This window comes from Nomia melanderi, chromosome 6 (assembly GCF_051020985.1).
Source record: "Nomia melanderi isolate GNS246 chromosome 6, iyNomMela1, whole genome shotgun sequence".
Lineage (NCBI taxonomy): Eukaryota > Metazoa > Arthropoda > Insecta > Hymenoptera > Halictidae > Nomia > Nomia melanderi.
Genome location: NC_135004.1, coordinates 17,503,604 through 17,526,753, shown reverse-complemented (window position 1 = coordinate 17,526,753; position 23,150 = coordinate 17,503,604). Strand labels below are relative to the sequence as shown.

The following is a 23,150-nucleotide window of genomic DNA, read 5'->3' as shown; positions in this document are numbered from 1 at the left end:
ATTTTTGAAGTTCGCTACTAATTGAAAACCCGTGATGGTAAATTGTACTTATGTTGTTACACATGAAAGGCTTTGCCTTATTTTTAAAAATATAATTAACATATATATATTTTATATATGTATTAATTTGTATCATAAATGACATTGAAATTTTTACTTATATTTCTGTATCTGTTATTCTGTGTATACTTTTTTAACAGTTATATTTGTCTGAATGTGTTCATAAAAGGAAATTAGCAATGACAAAAATTGGACTTAGATATACTATAAGCAGATGAAACAGAATTTGCAGATTTATAATCTTAAATGTTATGCAGATCTATAATCTTTTAAATATTATGCAAATCTAATATTGCACTAAAGTCAATGTAAGAATGATACGGTAATATGAATTTATATTTGTGTAATTCTTATCACACACTGTAAATAGTATTATTAAATGTTATACAAAAATTTAGGATAAATAAACCAATACACATATAATTTTTAATAGTAAGTAGAAACTATGTGGTGCATTAACTGAAAGTTATTTAAATATCGAGGAATCTGTTAAGGAACAATTAAAGCAACTCTTAAAATATACAATTGGTGCATTAGCTTATGAATTTTCAAATATCAAAATGTTCAACACTCTCAAATGTTGATCTACTTTTCTTCACACCACTCATTTTCTTTGCGCACTTGCTCTTCCTCTGCTGCACTAAAGTCATTTTTAATATTAAACGTTTTCCGAATTTCATCGGGTGTTTTGCCTTTTATCATGTTGGCTACTGTTTTGCATGTTACATCTAAAAGTCCTTTAATATCCAGATAATTTGCAGCCAGGATTAATTCAAAGAGTGTACCTTGATCAACCTGTAAATGAATTACGTATAAAATTATATTCAATGCTCTTTGAATCAATTTCAAGGCAGATTTAATTATAACTTATTACAAATGTGCAGTACCTATGATACTAGAAGCTACACCTAATATTATATTAATAATTCAAAAAGAAATGTTGAAAATGAAGGAACCTTTAAGAAATCTGCATCCCAAGAACTGATATCATCTGTTCTTTTCTCTTTGGTTTCTTCATCTTCATGAGGTGGTGGATCATCTTTATGATAGCTTGCCCACTGCAACACTTTCTTAAGAATAGCAGAGTTCACGTTAGGTAGAGGAACAACTTCTTCTTCTTCATCGTCCATGCCAAGATCTTCCAACATGGTTTTTATGGTAACTGAACATTTTGCAATATCTACGTCCACTTCGAAAACTTCTCCATCTGAACTTTGTAACTTAATGTTAGGCATCTAAAAGATATTTTTAATAATCTATTACAAAAAAGAATTTTTTACTATTCATTAAACTGTACAAAATTCTCGAAACTAAAATGGTTGTCAAAATCGAATAAAGTTATCCTTTTACTTCAACATTTCATAGACCCTGAACCCATTAAATAAATATTCGTGTCACTCGAATTTCTATAAATTATGATATAAAAACATTGAATCGGTATAAATATTTACAGCTTACTTCTCGCGGTACCTGCTTATCAACAGAATTACACGTAAAAAAAAAAGCTACACAACAATGAAGTGCCTTTAATACTTAAAAAAAAATATACACTTTACGCTTCAAGTACGCTTGTTCGTTTACAGGGTGATAACAATTCGTTGATTTTCAGAACGGTAACAGACAAGGCAAGTAATATTATTCGGCTTCGGTACGTTATTGAATTGTTTGCTCAAAGTTACTTTGTAAATACAGATAGACACTCCATCGATGAAGCATAACATTAACCACTTACGACATTTTTTGCGACAGGTACGTTAAATATCGAGATTCGAAAGACGAAGGGAACGTTAAACGGAAATCTATGATTTCGAAGTCGTTAAATAGATTCGAATCACTCACCGTGAAACGTTAGCTGCAATTAATACGATACAGTACCAAATATTTTGCTATAACTGTTCAAGCGAGCTCCTGGTACACTCTACCCTTCCTCCTTTAACTTTAACTGTTCTTTTATTCTGCTCTCTTCCTCGGTCTCGATACTCCTTCTCTACCAAAGATATCTGGGTCCTTTCTCCACCCGTCGAATCCCTGATTCTCCCTTTCTCACTCTCGTATTGGCATCTCCTTTTCGTAGTTTCTGGACATGAGCAGGGAGCGCGTGCACTTGAATAACAGGTTCGCCTCACCACCGCTAGATGCCATTATTATACTGCGTAATAATTTCGACCGCGAAAATTCGATCCTTGAAACTTCGAATAATTTTTCACTTCGACAAATAACGCGTACTGAAGAAATATATAATAAAATATACTTGTATATACAATAAAATATACATTCCTCATTCAAGCTACTTCGAGACTCGTTATATTTAACATATAAAATTTATACGGACAGTGTAAATTTTAATGAGCCGCAAAAATAGGGAAAATGCCGTACTCCGAGGGTAAAAGTGTATAATAATTTGCAAAATTTAAGACTACGTAGAATTAAATTCACGACAATGTATAAGTAAAGCAGTTTCAATCATGGAATCACGAAAAAAGCGTATCTCATTAAAAGGTGCAATCATAATTACCTTTTATTACAACAATATCGTTCCCTATCACTCATCAGTATTAAATTTAGCGACCAAGCAAACAAATAAACAATTAACACGGTAAAATCCGATGCACTGTACGAGGTGTAAAAATGATTATTCTCAAAGAGTGCCGAGACTGAATTACCTCATAGCCAATTAACTCAGCAGAACGATTAACGAGTGTCACTTCGAGCGTGCACCGAGCCGCGTTCCATCGCGAAGATTTATCGGAGAGCAACAATTTTATTCGGAACGCGGCTAAACGAGTCGCTTCTTGCTCCTCCTACCCTTTTAACGGCAGCCGCGCGTAATTGCGTAGTCCTCCCGTCAAGGATCGCGAGCATTTAACGCGACCTTTTAATACTTACCGCGGTTCGATTGTAATTAAGTGTTACGCAACGCTCGCAACCTCCGTATTCCCGTATCAATCCTCCCTTTCCCTTATTCGACTCTTAAACGAAACCGAAACATCCGCCTGAAACTTTTGCAGCTTCGCCAATTCACCGGAACTTCGATATTACCGGAAACATTTCAGTGCGCCGAGGAAAAGATCGGTTGCGCAATCGCGAGTCAATTAAGATGAGCATCCTTAGAAATCATAGGGTCGAATTAGCGAGAAATTTATGGAGATGTGCCTCCCACAAAGGGAAAGCTAATGGTTCTTTGCGATCCTTACGAAGACCAGTCCGAAATTGATTCCTCGGCCGTCTTTGTGTCCTGACGTCTTCCGGTTCTCATCCCCCTTTCCTATTCAATGATCTCTTATGTATACCGTTTGTCCAACATTTCTGTCCAATCTCATGATCAGTCATTGATATGTTAACTTGATTAGTGGAAGGAGATCTGGATTAGGAAAACCTTAACGATTCGTTCCCTACAAGCTAATGCGATCCTCCATTAAAAGTTCTCGATGAATATTTCAATTCGATACAAGGGAGGATTGATCGATGCGAACGTCTAGTAGCTGGATTAAAAATATGATCCCCCATATGTTCGCTGTAAGAGTCGCTACTCTCATTAATAAATGAATCTCCGATCGGTCTTCTCCATCGGGAGGATACTTCCGACCTCGTTCCATCGCAGCAATGGCGGAAGCAATGGGACGGAACCCTTCGAGCTGTTAAAAGTGGAGGCACGGTGATTGTAGGACGAGCCGCTCGGCCGACATCAGTTTGTACAGCTTCGGGCGAATGTAACTCACATTAATGCAGTTCCCGGACACACCGAGTGCCTGAAACTACTCTGTACGAGAGCGTTCCACGCCGGCGACCGGCCACGGAGGACCGAATGAACTTTTTAATACGACGTTCGAATCGTTTCAACTATGTACCCTTCGTTTTGCTGGCCGGCAGTTCAGCTTCTGCCCGGTGCACGGTCTCGTATTTCGCTCGAGATATTTCGAGAAATAGCCCGGCGAGGGGATGGACCGACGGAAGACGTGAAATACAATACAATATAGCTCTTTTTTCCCTCCGTGCAACCGACGGAGAGATCCAGCGGGAGGGACAGAGAGAGGGGCGGATCGTGAGTGTTCAGATTAAAAGAGGCGAGGGAGAAACAGGGGATGAAAAGGGGGGAAGCTGGAGAGCGTAGGTTGCTGGCGCCTAGGCCGTCGTCTCTGACATTCATAGATCCTCGGGAGAGGAATCGTTCGAGTAATAGTAGCGTATAATTTCACGGTTCGAAACCGTCGGCGTCACGTTCCCTCTCGTTTTTATCATCCCGAAAATCATTACGCCCGTTAATAACCGAGCAATTCTTTTCTATCGATTGTCCCACTCGACACCCCGTAATCTGGGAATTTACGTGTCCGGTGGTGTACTCGTCGGCGCCGAGAAAAATTCTCGACGGGGGAAGCCGGAGGGCTCCCCTTCGTTCACTCTGGAACCGGATTTTGCGTCACGGAACGTCCCTTGTAACGCGCTCGCGTTAATCTCAGTTAACACAGCATATACATGTTTAGATTGCATGGACAGTCATCAACGTCGATATTTGTAATAAGTAGAAACGGCCTGCAGTGATCGGAACCAATAAGCGCGCGTATTTAGCGACACGTGTGCCACGCAAATGAGCAAATTCAATATTCAAGGCAACAGAGCGTAATTGATAGAGATAGGATGAAATATAATGTAACGGTTACGAATGTTGTTGAATTATTCACGAGCACTTCGGGAAGGAGAGGCAATATTCTGCGAGTAGGCTAAACGAGACGACTTCGAAACCTTTGTGAACCCTTTGAGGAATGGTACTTCCGAAGGTAATCAAACTTTAACCGGATAACAATGTACGTTGAGTTTAAAATAAAGATGTCGAAGATAAGGTTTGATACAGTATTTATAGAGACTTCTCGAAAGATTCCGATGCGACTTCGCTGAATGTTCGGCTCGGATGTCGCTCGTGCGGAACCGAGTGTATGCAAAATACTCTTTCCGTCGGTTCGACGGGAAAGGGCGGTGACATTAGTTGCCGGAGCAATTTCTTTCATTCGTGGATATGACGGGTTCACGCCACGTAACGGTCGCGGCGATAAATACCGAATTACGCGATCCTCCGTCGCAATGGCGCCTCGACGCCTGTCGTCCGCGCCTCTTCAAACTCGCGTGCTCGCTTTCTTCTCGATTTACTCTCGGTTCCTCCGCGTTCCTCTTTCTCACCCCTTCCAACAACCGACGCGTTGGTGCTTCTCTTCCCAGAGAACGAACGTTCGGATGATTACAAATTAATTGCAGCCGTCTTCGGTGGTCGTTAGCTCCTTCTTTGCCCGGTGCGCTCGCCGCAGGTTTTTTCGGACGTTTGATGGAGCAGCGGAGTAAGAACAGTCGTTACGATTTCATTGACCTTCTATGATACCATGTGGAAGCAAGTGAAACGAGGGGATCCGACCTATGCCAGTGACTATTCGCCGTCGCGAGAGGCGATAAACGCCCACGAATGGAAAGCACTCGCGCCGAAATCGACAGATAAAATTGGTATGTTTTTCTTGAGGATCGCGCGACTCCTCTGCGACGCGTTCGCCGACGCGACGGTCAACCACAGCCGGTGTTCCAACATTTCAGACTACTGACGTTTCGTTGACTATAATAAAGTACTCGCAGATGAAACGAACACGGTTTCTCAGCAGCGCGAGTAACCAGCGAGCCAAAGATCATTATGCAGATGAAACTTCCATGGAGAGTCCATTCCTCCGTAATGGAAAGGAAGTTCAGAAATGAATTTTTCCCGTCAACTTGTTAAAGTCTTTAAGAGAATCAAACCGATTACCGTTCAGCTCCGGCTTCTTTAAATTCCCATGGAATAAATTGCGAACGCGGCGACGACAGGATTCTCGAATTCCTCCGAAGCTTCCAGCGTCTTATGTTTCAAGCACTCGTGTTTCTCGTCGATGCATAAGACAGCACTTCACTCGTGATTCATTCGCAATGATGCGGAATTGCGAAAGTGGCTCGAAAATTGGCACCAGTCGAACCCATACGAAGGTGGTCGGAAAGAGAACCGCGGACAGCGAGAGGGAACACGCGAAATGTTGCCAAATACGTTCGAGAGGAGAAGAAAACGTTCTGACGCATTTTAACTTTCCCTCGATTCGACGATCGACTCGATAGCGTCCCGCAACGGTTACTTCCGTTCGCGTACGATGCGAGCCACTCCTAACCGCGCACGGTGAAAATTAGAGAAAAATGTAGACGAACAAAAAATGGAAGTCAAGACGGAGCGAACGGTGGCTGTTTCGCATTACACAGATACCTGCCTGCCAAGTCTTGCCTGTCGTTTTTAATGAGAGCCACACGCGCGTTGTGGGTTAATTATTCCTCGAGGAAAAAAAAATGTCTCACTCCTGCAATTCTTACGTTCGTTAAGCATCGTCGTTGGCCAATTTCTCGAGTGCGTCCCTCGAGATTGATATCAGGTCTCGTTATCGCGTTAGGAGCGTCTGGTCGAGATCGCGTTTGGTCGCTTGACCGATGGTCAGACGCGAACAGCCGTCTAACGTCCTCGTTCCTGACACGTCCGTTTGCATATTTTCCAATGGAACCGAAGATTATCGTGCTTCTGATGAGAGTTCGAATACTTTTAGCGAAGCAATGCGTGTTACGAGGTGTTCAATCTCAATAAAACGTCTCATTAAATAGGCAGCACGTGAATTGAATTCCTCTTGTTCATTCCCGCTTTCCTCTCCCCTAAATTTTATGGCAGCTCCTCGTATATGGCACTGAACTATTTTAATATTCTTTCTCGGTAAATTTATCCTCCAGACTTTTCTCTCCTAAAAGGCGGCCGGAGGCTTCAATCCAGCGATATTACGAATATATTTGTTATTTCGCAACAGGTACCGAAATCCTTCGTCCCGAATGGTCATTCCACGTTCGAACGCGTCGCGCACGGCCTTATATACCGAGGAACGCTTCGATGTACCTTTTATCGCTTCGGTTCCACAGGTATTAACAATATCTATATGCGATCCTATTTTACTATCCGTTTTACGCTTTTCTCTTGGTCCGCTGATATCGTATCGACGTTTATTCGTCTTATTCAGGTCGGGCTTAATAGCAGCCGAACTGACGCTCGCGTTTAGGTTAATCCGCGTACACATCTGCTTTTTATCTGCTGTAATAAAGGCGTTGTTACATTATTATTACGGTATTATGCAGAAAAATTGGAACGCTATGATAACACGACGTAATGAAGGCGAAGCGTTTGTTCCTGCGCGGGAGGCACGAACCGGATGCTAAATATTTATTAAACAGCGGGTTCCATCAGCGTCTTGTAAGAAATTAATTAGTTTATAATACTCCCCTCGTCGAATTCCAATCAATAAAATAAACTAAGACGGATCAATCGGGGATGCCCGAGCCGTCTTGTCGTAAGCAAATGAAAACCGTGAACGTCGGACGAGAATATCCGAGAGCGGAGCATAAAGGAGAGAGAGACGCTCGGTCAAATTGGTCCGAAGCGGTTTTAATACACCGATACACAATGCCGGAGCAGGAACGGTCGAAAAATCAATCGCGATCGCATCCAAAGATTACGAGAATAACCTTCCCGATATCTTCCCTCCCACTCCCCTCTGAAAACGCGGAACACCGTATTATTCTTCTGATATAACTCGGACGCGCGACGCTCGAGTTATTGCCACCTATACCGCGAAACATTTATGGTCGCGTTGAAAGGAAACTCCGGAAAGTGGATCGTTCGGCGTGCACACTTGTAGATCGCCCAAATCGTGCGTCCCGAACTTCGTAATGCTCTCGATGGAAGTTCCGTCGGATGCTCAATGTACCGTCAAACGTTCTTAAAGCTTCGCGGAAAGGAATACTGCGGTTCATTCGAACAATCAATTCAACATTTGCCTAGAGTTGTTTTTCCATCAGCCCCTATTTCACGGAGGCACCCGGGTTCTCCCGCAAACTGCAGATACCTCGCGTGGGAAGAACATCATTCATGTGGGCAGCACTCGCAACTGTGATCATTTAACCCCTTCTGGACGAACGACGACATTTCGGCGAGATGAAAGGATCATATTTGGAAGACCAGGTCGCGAAGAAATGATTTAATTAGTGGAACAGCGACCAGCACGTAGGTTACTTTTGTTCTATCGCTGAACCGATTGACGTATAGTTCAGCTCCGTCTGCCGGGGGTTTTGTATATTTCAAAGAATCTTCGCCCAAGAGGGTTAAACGACGAGCATTTCGCTCGGCGCGTCACGGCGCGCATTGTGCCCAGAAAACTATCTTGGTAGCGTGGAACTATGCTCGCCAGCGTAACTTTTCCATTCAATCACCGGTCGCTGGCGAAACGGCGCGAGCTCGCGGTGTCTTTTTAATCCGGCTGAAAACGGTACGGTGTGACATCAATCCATCAGCGGTCCGAAATGTTATGATTAATTACGGGTAACAAGTAACTCCGATACGGCGGACGCAAAGTTATAATGGAGAACAGGAGCAGCGACCGAACTTTTATTCGGTTTCAGCGTCATTCGGCCTGTAACGATGCGGCGAATGGGAACTGTTCCTGTGTCGTCATTCGTACCGAAGTATATACGAAAAGTTGACGTTCAGGAGTATCAAATTTCTAATTAATGTGCGATTAATAATTTACCAACGCCCGTAATCCAGCGGCAACGTCGCGAGCGGCAGGATACGTTCGCGCAGAATGCAAAATTAAGCGAGGACGATCGCGTGAGCGTACCTTACAGGATCCTCGAGTGCGGAGACGGAATTAGAGAAAAATCAATATTACAGTGATAAATGTTAACAAGCACACAACAATCGATGCGACTGCACTCGCCGTCGAATGAACAATGTGCTTGACTTCTTTAGTGGGAAAAATTGAGTGGGTCCCTAACGAATGAATTCAGTCGGATTATTATTTGCGGACTAATAAGAGATCGTTACCGACGAATAATTAACATTCAAACGAGTAGTAAATAACGAATAATCTCTGAATAACATTCGACGATCCGCCTGCCACTTCTCCAAGTCAACCTTTATTCGTTATTCCTTCGCGTCTTCGAACGTGACGCATGTCCGCCATCAGCGAAGCAATTCGACTGCACTTAATTCTGACCGAGGAGAGCAAGAACTCTCAGCGAAACCTGAAACAATCGACTATTTCCAAACCCACCGTCCAGCCGAGTCGCAGCATGCGTCACGAGTGTCCCGCGCGACCGAAGTCAATCGTCTTAAAAGAATCGACAAAAAGCCAGCAAACTCCGCGAAACAAACACGGTCGTCTTAAGCGGACAGCAACGTTCTCGCGTGCCACGTCGCCCGAACTCGGCGTGCCTCGGCCGAGCTCCATTCACGAGCTTTCATTCATGAATCCACGTAAGGGGCTCCACTATTCGGAAAGCAGTTTTTCGCGGCGGCCGGCAGTTCCATCGACGCGTTCTCCTCTGATATCATCGTTCCGGGGTGGAGACTTGCTCCAATGACGTAACGAAAACAGGGGCGAGAGAGAGAGAGGACGCCGAGAGGCGGGGTTGGAGGGGGACGAAAAGCACGGGGAGAGGGAAAGGGTGTAGAAATAGGGGACGGCCGTTAACAACGTGGAGGAGGAATACGTCGGTGGTGCGAATTGCGGCGGTGACCGGCAGCGGGGGGCCTCTTGGTGGCACGGAAGAAGATCGTGGAAGAGGGGTGAGTGGTTGGAGTATAAATGTGGCACGCGCAAGCTCCACCAATCACTCGCCCTCTGACCTCCAAACTCCGAGGTTCCCGTGGTACCAAACATCCCCCTCCTCGTACGAGCGAGACCCGTCAGACCCGCGAGACGACCGCAACCGTTCCGAACCCCGAAGACTCGTGACACCGCGAACGGAGACCGTCTCGCGACAGCCAGGATCCACCGAGCGGCGCCGTCGACGACGAGCGTCCCAACGCCGACCACCCTCCGACGAGCTCGCAGGGGCCACGGCAGAGACCATCGAATCCACCGGCAGCCACCGGGTCCCGCGTGTTTGCTCGACCTCCGATAACACGGCTCTCGGAGAGATGACAACGGTGAGTGCCTCCACGCAGTTTCCACGGCTTACTTTATTTTCCCTCGCCGCGAGTGTTTTCCGTCCTACGCTGATTACACGGTGTCTAGAGTCCGCGATAAAAACGCCGGCGAACGCGCTGACAGGTCTTTTAACGCGTCCCCTGGGAGAGTTCACGCGATTGACGGAGCCGGGCCACCAATCTTTCGCGATTCCGCTGCGTTTCTGGAAAGTTTCGAGATTGTAGACTGGCAGGTTGTGTTCTCTAGTTCTCGGTTCGCTTCCTTCTTCTTTGATAAAGGTTATCGGAGATGAGTAATAGAGTACATCGTGCAATTATGTTTGTCGTGGACGATCGAGCTTGATATTCCTCCGTTGCGTCGAGGAAGTCTGGAAAGGAAGTTTCACTTGAATCTTCGTAAAACGAGTTATAGTTTCTGTAATGTGAATCGTACCTTGATCTCGAGAAACACCGGGACATCCGGAGAAACGAGGCAAAAGAATTGTCGAGTACAGTGACAGTTTCCAAGCCGTCCGCAGAGTTTTTGCTTCGGTGCTGGGAACTAAGCTTGATACGAGCCTGGATTAAGCGAAGTTAATCAATGATCAGTGACAGGAAAGTTCGCTGGCAGGTTCCCCTCTTCAATTAACGAAGCACTTTGACCCTGAAGAATGTTGACGGCTGTTGGTAAACGTCTTCGGGAAATCGAACACCGTTCCGTTGAATCGTCGCGCGAGAAGTAACGGAGCGTATTGGGTAACGCGGACGAATTCGGTGCACGCGGCGGCGGCGGCGGCGGCGGCGGCGCGCCTAATTTGCTGTAAAGTAGTCTTCGGGGGTAAAGGCAAGAGAAACAGAGGTGTGACGTGCACGAGGGTTACGACGAGCACAAACATTCCTCCCGCCGTTCGTTCTCCGTCGAAGCGGGCCGTTGTCCGGCTTCAGCTTTTAACAGCGACACCGCCGAATAGTCGGAGTGACCCGGTTCGTAACACCTGGATAACTAATTGCTTCGCGCGTCGAGTCTGCACAGATCTATCAGAAAATTGGGTGGAAGCTTCTCTTCACGCTGGAACCGTCGTACGCGTCGAAACGAGCTGATTAGAATTTTTATCTTATAATCGCTGAAATCGCGAAGTTTTCGCGAGAATTCGTTGAATAGATTCGCGCACTTGCGTAGACATGCAAATAAGAGTTGCTTCGGATGTGCGAAAATGTAGGGCATTTTTGTAGGAATTATAGATTAATTCTGTGGTTTAATCAGTTGATAGTTGTACCGTGAAAATTTCACCGGTTTCTGATATTACTTCTAATGCATTGAAAGTATTAACCCTATTGAGCGACTTGCTCGCGTAGATGACCATTTATTACCGACACGTTTCATGACCGACGAATGTTTGTATGGTCATATCGCATATTGAATATTTTGGTTAATTGAAAACCGAGCAAAGCCGGAGTGCTCGGCACATTTTTCTGTTATGGAGCAATTAATCTGTTCGTAGAACCGTCCGTGTTTTAGCGTTGAGTCACACGTGATAAAAACGCTCGAATGGAAAATATACAAATACAATTACAATCCGTCGCTGATGAATGAGCGAACTCGACAATAGAACCGAATACTTTCATAAAACAGAGTTCCAATCGGCAACTAATGGCCCATTAAAGGTTCCCACGTCGCGTTTCATTTGCTTTACAGTTTATTTTATTTCGTTATTATTGCACCAAACACTACCGAGCGGAGTTCGTTAAAATGAGAAGTTAAGCAGATCAACATTTAATTCCAACACTCCCCCTTTCTCGACGACACTTTCAAAATAGAACGACAAACTCCTAAATCCTAATCAAAGCGACGAACATCAGAATTATTTGCGTTCGCGCGCATTATCATTTATTCAGCGCCAAAACCTAGAGTGAAATACATTATCCGAATAATATTCCACCTCGATAATCCCTAATCCCGCTGGAAGCAGCTAACTTCAACACGCGTGTCCCATTTCGTTCGCGGCGAGAGCTTTCTCGTCGCAGGCGCGCCGAAGCGGAACGGCTGAGAGCGCGGTAAACGCTAACGCGTCTCGAACATCCGAATTTATCCTTGCCACTGTCGAACCGACGGACAAAAACGGAGCCGTTTCTGAAAGGTTCCTCGACAACGGAGATCCAGATGATCGGATACCATCTCGCGGACGCGTAGCCGCGAATCAACTAGTCGCGTCCCACGGGGAAATATTTATCTTCGAGTGCGCGTCGCGGGAAGGCAATCGTTTCTGCTATTGTCGATGAAATGGTCATCCTCCAGGGACGCTCGTAAAACTCAGAGATCTATTTTCTATTTGCTCGCGACCGGGAAATTTCGATGCGCTTATTTCCATTCCGCGGGACGACGGCTCGGCCACGACACTCCGGAGAACGTTGCGACGAGATGAAACACAGCCCGGCGATAATTCATTGGCCGCAGGTGAAATTGAACCGCGAGGCGACGCTCTAAATATCTATCTGCCGGCCGCGTTAAAATAACGCGCAATAAGAGTATGAAGAAATCAGGAACTCGCTGCGGGGGCGGAAAGAGGAATTAGTCGGTTAACTCGAATTTATTAAGTGAGGCTGTCGTATTCATTGATATTCATGGGAGGAATTCATTTTCATTTTACTCTGGTCTTCCCTAATCAACGCCGGTACCGATCAGTTGAATCGTTCTTCTCGAATTTTTCTTATAGAGATTAGAAGAATACACCCCGTGGAACTTCGATCGATACACAATTTCATTTACAACTTACGAAATCAATTTCTGTAGTGATTTCTTGGAGTTTAATCTGTTCAATCATCGTAAAAGGGGAATCGAAGAATGGACCATTTTGATCAATCCGGTGTCTTCGGTGTTAAGCCGCGCGAATTCGTATTTGCACGGACATCGGTGGACTGTTAATAAGAAATTCCAAATTTAGATCACATCGTTAACGATGCTGCGTATAGAATCGCGTTATCGGCGCTCTCGAACTCGACGAAACATAGTTTCCCGAGAATCACTGGCACAAAGTGGACCGTGCGTTCGCTGAAGCGATTCCTCCGACTCCCTCGCGCACCCCTGAGCGATTGTAAACGGTATCTGATATCAGCGGCAAAGGAACAAGCGGAGGAACAACCGTTTACCAAAGAATACGGCACATTTGCATACCGGCCGAGGAAGATGGCGCCCGAGGCGCGTGTATATCTTCCCTGTGACACGGGACAGAGCATATCATTGTCTAATGGAAGTTATTTATTTACTTAACGTTCTTTCCGCGGGCTTTGTCGCTGGAAAATGAAACTCGTTCGATGTCGCCGATATCCAACGGTTTATTCGTGATTCACCCTTTGCGCTCGGATGTTTCTTGCTAGAAATATTTAACACTAGGTTTACGGAACGTGTCGATTTGACGCAGATTGAATTTTAGGAATATTATTTTGTACAATTCGTAGCAAAGATAAATAAGAAGAATTATTAACCCTTTGCACTCGGAAAATTCTCAATAGACTACTACTGTTTTATATTGCAAAAATTGTTACTAGGAAGATTGGATGCATTCGAAGTTAAAAACCGTGTAAGACGTATAATCGCATTCGTAGGATAAATATCACGCGGGTAATATGGCACAACGATGACACACAACCTTTGCTATTTTTGAGTTATTGGTTTAGGAGAACGGTCCTTGAAAATTCATCGCACTGAACGGCAATGTTATAGTACTTCTGTCCCAGTTTGATGTCTTATTATACCAGTTTGACATTTCAGCGTGATGTTCTATGGAATATCTGTATTGACTTGATACGCTGAAATTGGTTTTTCGAAAAAATCATAGTTTCCTTGGATGTGTGATTATTAATCTACATATCAGTTGATTAGAAGTCAATTTTTTATAGCTGCTGATTTTTGCAAATTTTAAATAAATAATACTCCATTGTTGCAGAGTAGATTCTTTGAAAAGAAACTCTATATACTTTTTTGATCAACATTGTAAACTAAAGAAGAAAACTAATGTACTGGAAAACATTAATTATCTCAATTTTTGTCTTCTGGATTTGGTCACTCTGGCTTTCGAGCGATTCGTATGTCTACGGAGTAATTGAAACAGAAATGACTGATTTCTCTTTTAACAATGACAATTGCTGGCGAACGGGACCGATGATAAACCGCTGATAGTTCGGCAGAAATGGATATTTAGTGTGACAGAATATACTGAATTACGCACGTAAATAATAAATAAACGAATAATGACGCAAGAATGCTTTAGCGCGTAAAATGACCGTCATAAAATATTAATCCACAAATAATCATTGGCTTTACCGAACACTTGATTCAATTAAAACGTCCAGCGTCCAAAATAAAAGAATTTCGTGAGTTGTTTAATCACCGCAGATCGGAGAGCCGCAATTTTCGATAAAGAGATTCGATCAATTGAATTCTCTCGAGGAAGTAAATTAAAAAGTTATCTGGAGACTGATAGCAAGTCTCATAAGATTTAGACGCCGTCGCCTGTAAGTTCGTTAAGTAGATTCGCCTTCTCACGGAAAAATCCAATTTTTATTGAACTATTCAAATGAGTTTGCTCTAACCATGGATTTTTTTAATCAGTTTACCCACTCGTACGTTATAGAACTATTAAAAGAGTAACTACTGTACAGAATTCTATAGAATTCAATGCAATTATACAATCCTCTTAATGCAATTAAATCAAAAAGCACCTCACACTCGTCTAGAAAAATCTGAACTCGCTTAAAGAATCACAGCTCAATCATCAGCGTTTAATCATCGTATACTTAAGAGAAACGAGCATCACATACGAAGATTACTATAAATTAATAGTACACAACGACGCGAAAGGATTGATTGATCGCCGAGTACGATTCAAGCAATTCGACGCAAGGATGCTCCCAATTTATGGATTCACGTATCTCCGACGCTATCTCGAAATTGCATTTCGGTAGAATCGAATGGAAAGGAGACGATAGAATATTGTACAATCGCGTAACGAGAACAACCAAATATTTTTAACTGCAGCAGATTTTCAGTTCCGAAGGGATTCAACAGGTTGATGGATTATTCCGGACCACCTCGAATCGAGCGTTCCCAAAGAAATTTTGCAAAGACAGTTTAACCCTGCGGACGTCGACATTTCGACGAGATGAAATGTTCACATTTGGAAGACTAAGTCTCAGACAAATCATTTAATTACTTGAACAGCAAGAGATCAGCGCGTAGTTTCTCTTTTCTCTATTAATTAAGCAATTGGTACATAATTTATCTTTGCCTTGAAGGTTTTGTACATTTGAATCTTCGTCCGCAGAGGGTTAAATTCTCGGTATGTCTCGCGTTAAACACTAATTCGCGGCGACTCGGTGGTGAAATCACAATTTTGCGGCTGGCACAGGGGTGGTCGCAAAAAGTCGCATTAGACGACCGCTGGCGTCCAGATTCCGCGGCCGGAAACCGCGTTCCGATAGAAGGGAGAGCGAAAACGCGAATAGCTGAGATCGCGTCCGGAAAGCCGCAGCGTCGCGAGGGGGAGGCTGGAACTAGGGGATCCGACGAGAAAAGGGTGAAGAGGTTTTTCTATGCCAGCAGACGGAGAGACGCCACAGCGTCCCACATCCCGGTCAGGGGTTAAACCGCGCGTTCATGGCTCTCCGCCGTTTTTCCTCGGCGCGTTCGCCGTCCCCACGCTTCTCTCCCCGATCCACTGATTATTTAAGCTTCCGTCGTGTCTCCATTTCATCTGTCGGACAGAAGGGAGCGGCGTGTCGTCGGGTATCGGCGATTGACCGTCGAAAGTGGACGAGATAAAAGGATTTTGTCAGCTCCTGAGTGATCGCGGCGTTTCCCCGGCCCGCGGGATTCTCGGGGATCCTCGGATATCCGAGGACACTCGAAAATCCGGACGATAGAATGTGCTCCAATATTTGAAGCTTTCGATGTCCAAATATACAACGGTTCCTTCCTTTCTCGTTGGTTCTCGATACATGCTTCCTTACTGTATTCGTGGATACAGAGTTATCAACTGGTCCCAGGTGCTTGGTAGATTCAGTTAGTTTCTTGTCTTTGGTGCGTTGATTGCAAGGTAAAGATGTTAACTAAATAATTCAGGCATCCGTAGATTCCCTGGATTCAACGAAGCTGCGACGTCGCCCACCTCCGTAAACAGTCGCTAGCAAGCAGATACTAGACTTTGTTGGGCAGTTCACGTTTTTGTCGAATTTGCTTGCGGGTGGACAGGTAAACGATTGTCGCAAGTAAAATGAAGAACTTCTCTTTTCGGCACCGTTCGGTCCAATTTATTAACATCAGGCCGAGCGTTCGGCGTTTTCCCGGAAAAAGTTCTTCCATAAGCAAACAGGGGATCAAGTATTTCCGTGCGACAGCATACATTTCCCATAACGCAAAAAGTTAAGAGCGATCCATTCGGTGTAACACTTTTAGTTTAAGAGGGTAGAAATCCACGGGAGTGCGACGCGTGGGCGGAAAAACTCCACAGTTCTGAATGTCTGGTTTCACGGGTGAAAAATTAAATGTAGAACCGAGGGAAATACTTGCGCGAGAAATGTATAATACAACAAAAGTTTAAATGGCCAGCGAATTTACGTTTCCCTTTGAAACCCGTGTCATTTTTCTGTCGCGCGATAAAACGCGAGTAACGTTGTTCGTAATGTTAACGAATTAGAATGGAAAATTTTAATTCACCGATGGTACGAGGTTTTATGGCGCGAAACAAATGCTCGTCGACGTCACCGCAACAAAGTTCACGGTACATGATTATTGCCTTGCAGTTGCCAACGCTAACACGCGTGTGCCGAACCTCCTCCGCTAATGATCGCGATTGTAACCAGATATAAAAGCTTTGGGAAATCGGATTCCAGACGTCGGGCGAAACTTGCAGAAGAAATGATCAAAGTAAATGGCGCACCGTGGTTTCGAGTCTTTGGGAAAAAACTCCTTTCACCGGCGCATCCGCCTGTTTTTCATGTCGCCCGTATTAAGTACAACTTGTTCCAGCGGAAACGTCGAATCCACGGAATGAATCCAATTCGCGTGCGGTCTCTGTTTCATGTTCGCCGAATCGCGTCTGAAAAACGAGATTGCGTGAGTTTCAATCCTCTCGGTTTCTAACTCGGATCATTTAAAAACTCGTCGTCCGAATTCCATTTTCACGAACCCTTCCGACTGTCCGAACGCTAAACATCGACTTCCGTGATCGCGGTTAACGCGAAATTTAAATGTTGTAACGTCAGTCGAGGAATTTCGTTGTTTCGTCGTATGCTGCGTATTGGGCCGTATTCTCTGCGCAAGTATATGGAAATTTGCATGAGTAGATATGTATATTGGGTTTCACGGAAGGGTGTGTCTTCGCCGAAGAAATTTGTCTATATCCCATTTAAGACTCCCGCTTGGGAAGCAGATAAGCGAAGATATATTTTTTCCGCCCGAAGCTTTCTTACGGGGGCGGAGGTTAACGCGCGAATACCCTGGGGAACGAGACGTCCCGCGGGAAACGGTGTACGCCAGCCTCCGAGAAATCGCGAGGAATCGTCGCGTTATTCGTGAAACGTTCGATCAAATCGCTAATGCGTGCCGCCCCCCGAGCAAACAACGAGCGACGGTTCCACCAAAACGCAGTAATTGATACCGGGAAAGGGGAAAAAGGTTCCTTCGATAATTAATTCTCTGTTACGGATTGTTACGGGCACCGGTGTTTACACTAGGCTTAATCGATGTCTGGCCGATGTACGTTCGCCATTTAAATTTAATTAACCTTCGCAACACGCGATTACGAGCCCGTATTTCGAAAATGTAATAGAAAGTTCGCGGCTCGAAAAGATCAGATATTAAGCATCCTAGATTAAATCATCCCTTTCGCAAGACGAAACAGAAATTCACGGTATTAAGGTTCTTTCGTTTACGTTGCATGAAATGCAAACCTCGAAGGTTCGAACTTTTTATCTCGTTCATGATAGAATAAGATCCTCGAATGGACAAGTTCCCAATGAATTCCGTTGGAGAAGAAACTCGGAAAATTCTGATTTACATAAAGATCCGTAGCCCGGGAAGCAGTGTCGGCAATTTGTCAAGCGGAGTCCGACCGGCTAATGGATGTCCATTGAAATTACGGTTCGATTCGTGTATTACTTGTACAGAGGAATCACGCGTTGCGCAGGGGAACACGGCGCTCCTGGCGTATGTTAATGAAGAAATAGCGGCGGGAGCGCGAGGTGTCTGGCTAACGTCGCGATGCCCACGTAAAGGTGGCAAACGTGCCGTGACACGGTCCAGCATGTAACCATAAACTCGTTTTCGAACACCGGCGCAATGTTTCTCAATTAGAAAAACCCCATGTGTCGCCTTTTCTCTCGCGGAGCAATGTTGATCAAGAAAAGCACCAGTTGTATACTTGTTTAATTAACACTCGTAGCGAACTTACGTCGGTCCTACGACGTTGCAAACGTGTGTTTATCGATTTACTCGAAAATGTCGCATTCCAATTCTGGAGAACCTTATGACCGAATAATGAGATCGTTTCTCGAAAGGAAAGAGGAATCTGAAGAATACGGTTCATTAAAATTGATCTTTCGTATCGGTAGTATCTCTCGTATCATCTCGGCGTTCTTCAAAGGCTTCCATAGGCCACGAATTTATAAAAGTTCACGAATTGTCTAATATTCCGCGATTACCCCTACTGATACGCTAAGCCACGTCGAATCCTGTATTCTGCAATTTAACAACTGAACGCAAGTAGCGCAATGTAGACGAGCACCGGTTGTTCCTGCGAGTAGAAGTGGGCGAAACCAATTTGAATACCAATAATCAAATACCCACGTTGGCACTGGCGTACCCATACTTTGAGCAACGCGCGACGAACGAAGTTTCGCGTAGGAACCGCGGGAAGTCAAACAACGCTGCTTGATTGGCTCACACGTTTTCTTGTTCACGGTTTCGAGCGACACCATAAAATACGATGAATTCCCGGGATTGATCCTCGCCCCGCGAATTCGCGGGGAACCGAGGAATGCCGAAACGTCAATCGCCGGGGGCGGACGGGAAGGTTTTTCCCGTGCCGCGTCGATCGTCAATCCATTTGCATAATTTCCGTAATTAGGATAGCCACCAATTAACTAAAATTAACTGCGCGCGGTGTTGTCGCACGGCCGCGTCACCACCTACCATCATGTGCCCGAAACGCGGTGGTTCCTTTGACAAATTCAAAATTAATATACGCCTGTCGGAACGATCGCCGCGAGACGCCGAGAGCAACGCGATGAAACAACAATGTTTCGCCTCGCGATAGCGGAGGAAAAAGTTAACGGCGCCGTTAAGCGGTCCATTAAGGATCATTCGGCAGAGGAAAAACGGAAACGAAAGAAACGAAGTGCGAGAGGGTTCGGAAGTCACGAGAGAGAGAGGCCTTGCAAAATGAACCGCCCAAACGCGATTCGAGGATGTTAATATGCGAAACGGGGAACTTATTTTCGCGCCGATAATCCGGTATCGCGTCGGGCCGCGACGATACGTAAAAAAACTGCCGAATAGGACACCTAGAAAAGACGTTAACGGTTATCTCGCGTATCCGCGTAAGCTCCACCGAATGTTTACCCGCTCGATGGGCTGATCGTTCGATCGATAGCGATTGGATCAGCAAATCGTCTCCCGTCCACCGATTTCTCGCGATATCGCGATCACGCGCACGAGCGAACGTCTTTCGGAATCTAAATGGAATCGCTACAACGCCTGATACATATTTTACGTACGCTTACATTGGCCCGCGTACCGTAGACGTGATTCCACGGGATCCCATGGCGTCGGGGGAACGTCGAACGGTGGATTTTCATCGAATATAATATGAAATAGGCTAACGCAGCGCGCGCGTTAATGATTTTTCTCGATCGACATCCGCGAATGCCGTGCTCGGAGATACATCGAACGCCTCCACGTTTCCAACGTCGAAATATTTCTAGCAATATCCTCTTGGGAAATTCCGACCGCGAGCTGGAAATTGATCGAGTGATTCGGATTCGAATGGCAAACTGCTTGGAACCATTTAATTATCAGGATCTTAGACCATGCGCGCTCTGCCTGGATAACTGTCGAGTCTGGTGATGCAGTTTCCAAACGATCCTCATTTTTGTTTCGCTTCGCTCCTGTTGCAGCTGGTGAATGATAATCGCCGATTTAATCGACGATAAGTTTGTCGATTCTCTTGAAAAAGTACTTGCTACAATAAACATAAGTAAACCGAAGTTGTCGATGTATCGTCGTTCTGATCGATCGTTGCTTGGACAATGTACGATCGAATGTCCGTGTTCTCTGTATGTGGAACTATGAATCATTCCGCCATACGAGGAAAGAAACCCATTGCCGCTAACCATGAACGTGTCCCGAAGTTTCAAAGTTTATCATAGAATCGACGGCTTTGCGCGAGTATTGACGGGAAACTTTCGAAGACGCCCGGAAGCGTGCGGCGCGACTACGACCGCTTGTTTCGAGGGCAGAATGCAAAAGTTGCTAGCGTACTCGTTATCCCCGACGGTATCTCTGCCCGTGATAAAGAGGCGGCCGCCTAAATCTTTCGAGGTCGTCCCACGCGCCTCTGTCCGCGATATTTTTCCAACTGTCCGGATTGTTAAGCGTTGCACACGCGGATGACTCGCTGGCAAATAACAAGAGCCGGGGACATCGGGCGGGACAACTTGCCGCAAATTGGCTGATGCAACCGCGGGACCGTTCCTGTTCCTTTCCCGCCTTCATCGCGTCGGAAATAAATGGGGATCTGATATCGATTTTGAATGAAAATGTCTCCCGTCGGCTTGCCGAGCGTAACGGGAGTCCGCGAAATTTAGCTGCCTTGCCCCTTCGTTAGGATCGAATTTACGGGACACTTATTGATTATTCATTACTGCCGTTGTTTATCCCCGACATTTGCTTCTGAACTGACAGTAACCCTAAATCAGTGCGAATACCTTTCGCGCGCATTCGGTCGGTTGATTTCAACGCTAGAACCACCGAGCACTTCAACTGACTTTTCATTTCTTCGCGATTTTTAAAGTATCTGTGCCATTTCGGTCATTCTAAAAGAAGAAATCGGGAATGGGTAATTTTGACTGATCTGGTGGTTCCAGTGTTAGAACTTGGAACGATATTTGCTTAATGAGAGAGTTCGAGTCGGTTCATTGATAACTGTAGTAAATAATCTAGAAACGAGGAAATTTACCTAGATTCTATTCCGAGATACGTGGCTCGATCGGTTTAATAATCTAGACAATTATCCTTGCAGGCTGTGGTGTACATCCAACGGTGCATGGTGATCCTTGCTATTTTCCTGTGCTACTTCCACGTCCGGGGCGATGTGGACTGCGAGTGAGTACACGTTATTCGTGATTCAGTGTGTGTTAATTATGCGATAAATTGTTCAGTCCGTACTATAAAAACCGGCATTAAAATCCATGATTCTCCGGGCCCTTTAGATTGTATCCGTTCCATCAATCATGCAGAGGCTCGATGTCGAGGAAACGTGCGATGTTCCCAACCTTGTACGCACTGGGTTGCGACGGAAGTAAAGGAAACGTAAATTGCATCAGGGAGTTCGAAGAAAGACGTCGCCTCCCTTTCATCCCGTTTTCGAAGTCGAAACTCTTAATGTCTCTACTCGATAACGTAAGTCGCCAACCTAAGGCTCCAGCTGTTAACCGATTCCTAGTATGATAAATAATAAATCAAAACAATAACAGTAACAACGTGAGCATGTAAAGATAAATGACTGGTGAATAAAGAATTTATGTATAGAATAATGCGCTAATCAAATCCAGAACATTGAGTTGAAACACGAAATAAAAAGATTCAAATTTAAGTCTGGTTAGACCAATAATACGCCATTCGAACGTGATGTTTCGCTGTACGATAATTATCTTCCTTTGTAAAGAATAGTATTGTTCTATCGAGTAAACTTTCGATGAAAATATAAGATTGAATGATTCGGATATTTCTTCATATTTTGTTTATTTCATTTGTTTTTATTGCGCGAGTGATTAAACGGTGGAGTTGGAATTACAGTACCTTAATTTCTGTCGCAGGATCTGCAAAAGGACGCAATGTACACCGCACACCACAAACAAAGGAACAATGAGATGGACGAACGAAGGCTACCCTTTATGGAGAACTTTTTGTCAGAACTGGAACCTTCGGACACCAACTATTAAACGAACTGATCTGGAAATAAATATTTGCTCGGCTCGTGCAAACATTTTTCATTAATTGAACTGTCAGAAATGTGTATTTTGTCCTCTTTCTATACTGATTACATCGAATAAAACTTCCTTCTTCTCCCTTTTCCATGCCCGCCCACCCCCCTCCACGCTCCGAACCCATGGATCGCAACATTTTTCTGTAACCGGCTCATGTATTTAACCATTTCCTTTCATTCGCCTTCGTTCTATCGAAACGGAGAACTAATTGAAACATTGTATCCATGTTATTAACAATACATTATGTACTGAAGCAACAGAAAATACGTTTGCAGTTCGCAACAATTCTTTGGATTTATCCTATTAAAAAAGAAAACACGAAATTAACATTGTGAACAATGTCAATTTAGCGAATGTAATTATTAATAATAATCGTTGCGCGTAAGTGTGATCGCCATCTGAAGATCTTGTACATAAGCAAATTCGAAACAATTACACGAAAATTAGATATAACCTTGTTACGTTCGAAAGCGACAGTGCAGTATTAAGAAGAATATTTATTTCCCTGATAATTTCACATGGTCTTAATGCGTTCAACGTAATTATAATTGCGCATATTGTACGATCACAAGAGACATCTGATATGTAAATCTCTATATATTGAAATTTTACAAGTACTACAATAAACTCTTGGACTTATGTAGTTTAAAAAAAAAGTGATGCTCAATTTATTTCCGCATCTGTAAACGTATTGCTTGTTAGAAGCGAACTGATTCCATTTCCTCGCAAATAAAAGCTATTCCTTAATATAATTATTCTTTAATTATTTCCATTCATCGTTAATTATCTTTCGTTGAAAACTTTTCAAATGTATCAGACAACACATTCGTAT

General features: G+C 44.3%; 2 protein-coding genes across 5 annotated transcripts; one reads left to right on the top strand and one right to left on the bottom strand.

Annotated features, from left to right (window-relative positions):
* Positions 1-388: 388 nt before the first annotated feature.
* On the bottom strand, positions 389-2,161 carry SkpA (S-phase kinase associated protein 1 SKP1-related A). 4 transcript variants are annotated; one of them, XM_031984006.2, is made up of 3 exons: positions 1,793-2,161; positions 1,017-1,295; positions 389-855 (listed from the first exon to the last, which is right to left on the bottom strand). In XM_031984006.2, the coding sequence occupies exons 2-3, from the start codon at positions 1,293-1,295 to the stop codon at positions 646-648; spliced, it is 489 nt and encodes a 162-aa protein (XP_031839866.1). In that variant the 5' UTR covers positions 1,793-2,161; the 3' UTR covers positions 389-645. The 4 variants fall into 4 exon arrangements, with proteins under 4 accessions (XP_031839866.1, XP_031839867.1, XP_031839865.1 ...); XM_031984007.2 differs by having other exon boundaries at positions 1,017-1,316; positions 1,900-2,161; XM_031984005.2 differs by having other exon boundaries at positions 1,900-2,153.
* A 7,565-nt stretch (positions 2,162-9,726) lies between these two features.
* On the top strand, positions 9,727-22,982 carry LOC116430229 (uncharacterized). The gene is made up of 4 exons (XM_031984050.2): positions 9,727-10,078; positions 21,352-21,434; positions 21,542-21,731; positions 22,148-22,982. Exons 1-4 carry the CDS (start codon positions 10,070-10,072, stop codon positions 22,271-22,273), a joined length of 408 nt encoding a protein of 135 aa, XP_031839910.1. The 5' UTR covers positions 9,727-10,069; the 3' UTR covers positions 22,274-22,982.
* The last annotated feature ends 168 nt before the right edge of the window (positions 22,983-23,150 follow it).